The 1,995-nt window shown below is 37.3% G+C and overlaps 1 protein-coding gene across 1 annotated transcript in view; it reads right to left on the bottom strand.

Moving 5' to 3' along the window:
• The window catches only part of LOC103461832 (myosin light chain kinase, smooth muscle), a 52,487-nt gene that overhangs the window by 20,083 nt on the left and 30,409 nt on the right, over positions 1-1,995 (bottom strand). The window contains exon 18 of the mRNA XM_017309402.1: positions 1,079-1,195. Coding sequence (XP_017164891.1) covers positions 1,079-1,195 — 117 coding nt within the window. The remainder of the gene's footprint in view (positions 1-1,078; positions 1,196-1,995) is intronic.

The following is a 1,995-nucleotide window of genomic DNA, read 5'->3' as shown; positions in this document are numbered from 1 at the left end:
TGGTCCCTGAACTGATCTCTGTCCAAACCTGCAGCTGTTTAAGATCAGACCTGCAGCTCCTTACACACTGCAGAGACTCGGATGTTTAAATTAATGTATTAGTTTTAGCAAAAATCCTCACTATTGCAAATCAWCCTCACTTTAGATTGTAAGTGGATGCTTGACAAAAAGCAACTTCTCAATGGCCTTTCACTAAATCTTTATGTTTACTCCCTCTGCTCATCCTATGGGTTGTGAAGAAACACAAAATGAGTGTAAACTGAAGGAAACTCTGAGGCTAAACTCACACAGCAGCAGGTCTGGATGTGCAATTCAGATTTTTTGCTCAAATAAAATGCTTTTTTGCATGTTACTAATTAAACTCAACCATAATCAGACTTCTGTGTGAACAGTTTACGACCCCAAAGTGACCAGGATGCGCAGAAGAAGAATGTTGATGTCACACAGCAACACTTGGTTTATGGAAGTAATAATGGATATTGCAGGTTATGGATCAAATTTAAAGTTTATTCAGCAACAACAGCCACGAGTATCGTCACAAGATCATAAGACCACAAAGGAAGCTATGAAAAATAAAACACAGCATCTCAACTTCTGTAGAGAATCTGTTTGGATTTTAGGAACCAAAAGTGGTGGGATTGTGATGAGATGCGCTTCAGTAACAGACTTCTTTATAAAGGTTAATAATTATAGTTGTATTTGCATCCTGACTTGCACCATCTGGCTTTTTCTGGTGCAAAATGTTGACTCACGTCTCGCATCAACGACATAAAAGCCTGATAAAATGTAGACTTYACCGTTCTGATGCTTTGAAAACAACCGGATATAAATCCAATTTAATCCCACATGTGAATCTGACACAGATTGGATTTTTTTGAGGTGAAAAGATCAGAATCAGGCCTCTCAAACTGTAGTGAAAATTTGAATTTGGGTCATTTACCTGCTGTGTGAACGTAGCATAAGGGRTTTTGTTGYGTCTCTGAATGATTCCCTTTAAACCACTAAAACCAGAGTTGATCTATTTTAAGCCTCAGTTCTTATTTATGACTAAAGGTGTGAGAGAYGATGAGGTTCTTACCGTCGACTAGAACCATACAGGAACACTCCGCTCTGCCGGCCGAGTTCTCAGCCCTGCACTTGTACTGGCCTTCGTCCTCCGGCAGAGCTTTGTCGATGGTCAGAGAGCAGAGGCCGCCTGAAAAACACGACAGAAAACATTCATCACCCACAACACAGAGGATTAACTAACCAGCTGGATTTACAGCATAAAGCTGCACATCCAGCCCTTATTTGACCAGATTCCAGATCAACAGTCTTCCAGGTTTTCTGGAAATCTTTCAGTTTTTCCTTCGACCAATAAAAATTCAGCAATAAAAACTTTCTTAAACATAAACTCAGCACTGAGCAGATGATCAGCTCTCAGGTGATCCTTATATGGTTCAATTTATTCTCCAGATTTCCAATTTACTCATTTTGAGGAAAAAAACAACAATCTGCTGTCATGTTCATGCATTTAAAAAGCCACACAGAGGTATTTTTAGACTTTAGATAATGAAAGGATTTGCTTTAATAAAGCAATGTTACCATTTATTCATGTTTCAGACAGTGAATAAGCTGGCTGTACATTTTTAAGTTGAATTTATGATATATTTTAAAATAATTTCTTCACACCCCAGTTGTTGCAGATACTTTTYATCTTGTGGAAGGAAATCCAATTAGTTCCTGATTTGAAGAAARCTTAAATCTGCTTTTGGGTCATTTTGTAAATAAAGCAAATCCAGAAAGTCACACTGGAAAATCCCCACAAAATCTTACMAAGTGTTTTTGTCTAGTTTCAAGYGCAAATATTTTAGTAGACTTAAATTAAGATAAAATAACTTAAAAGTCATCTTTCAGTGTGTTTTAGGTCACCAACGGTTGAATATAAATGCAAAAACACATCAGTTACACTTTTCCACTTAAAACAGGAAAAATGTCTTGTTATGTGTGGAAATA

This window comes from Poecilia reticulata, linkage group LG2 (genome assembly GCF_000633615.1).
Source record: "Poecilia reticulata strain Guanapo linkage group LG2, Guppy_female_1.0+MT, whole genome shotgun sequence".
NCBI lineage: Eukaryota > Metazoa > Chordata > Actinopteri > Cyprinodontiformes > Poeciliidae > Poecilia > Poecilia reticulata.
Note: the sequence above shows the minus strand (reverse complement) of the source record. Positions and strands in the feature narration are given on the sequence as shown.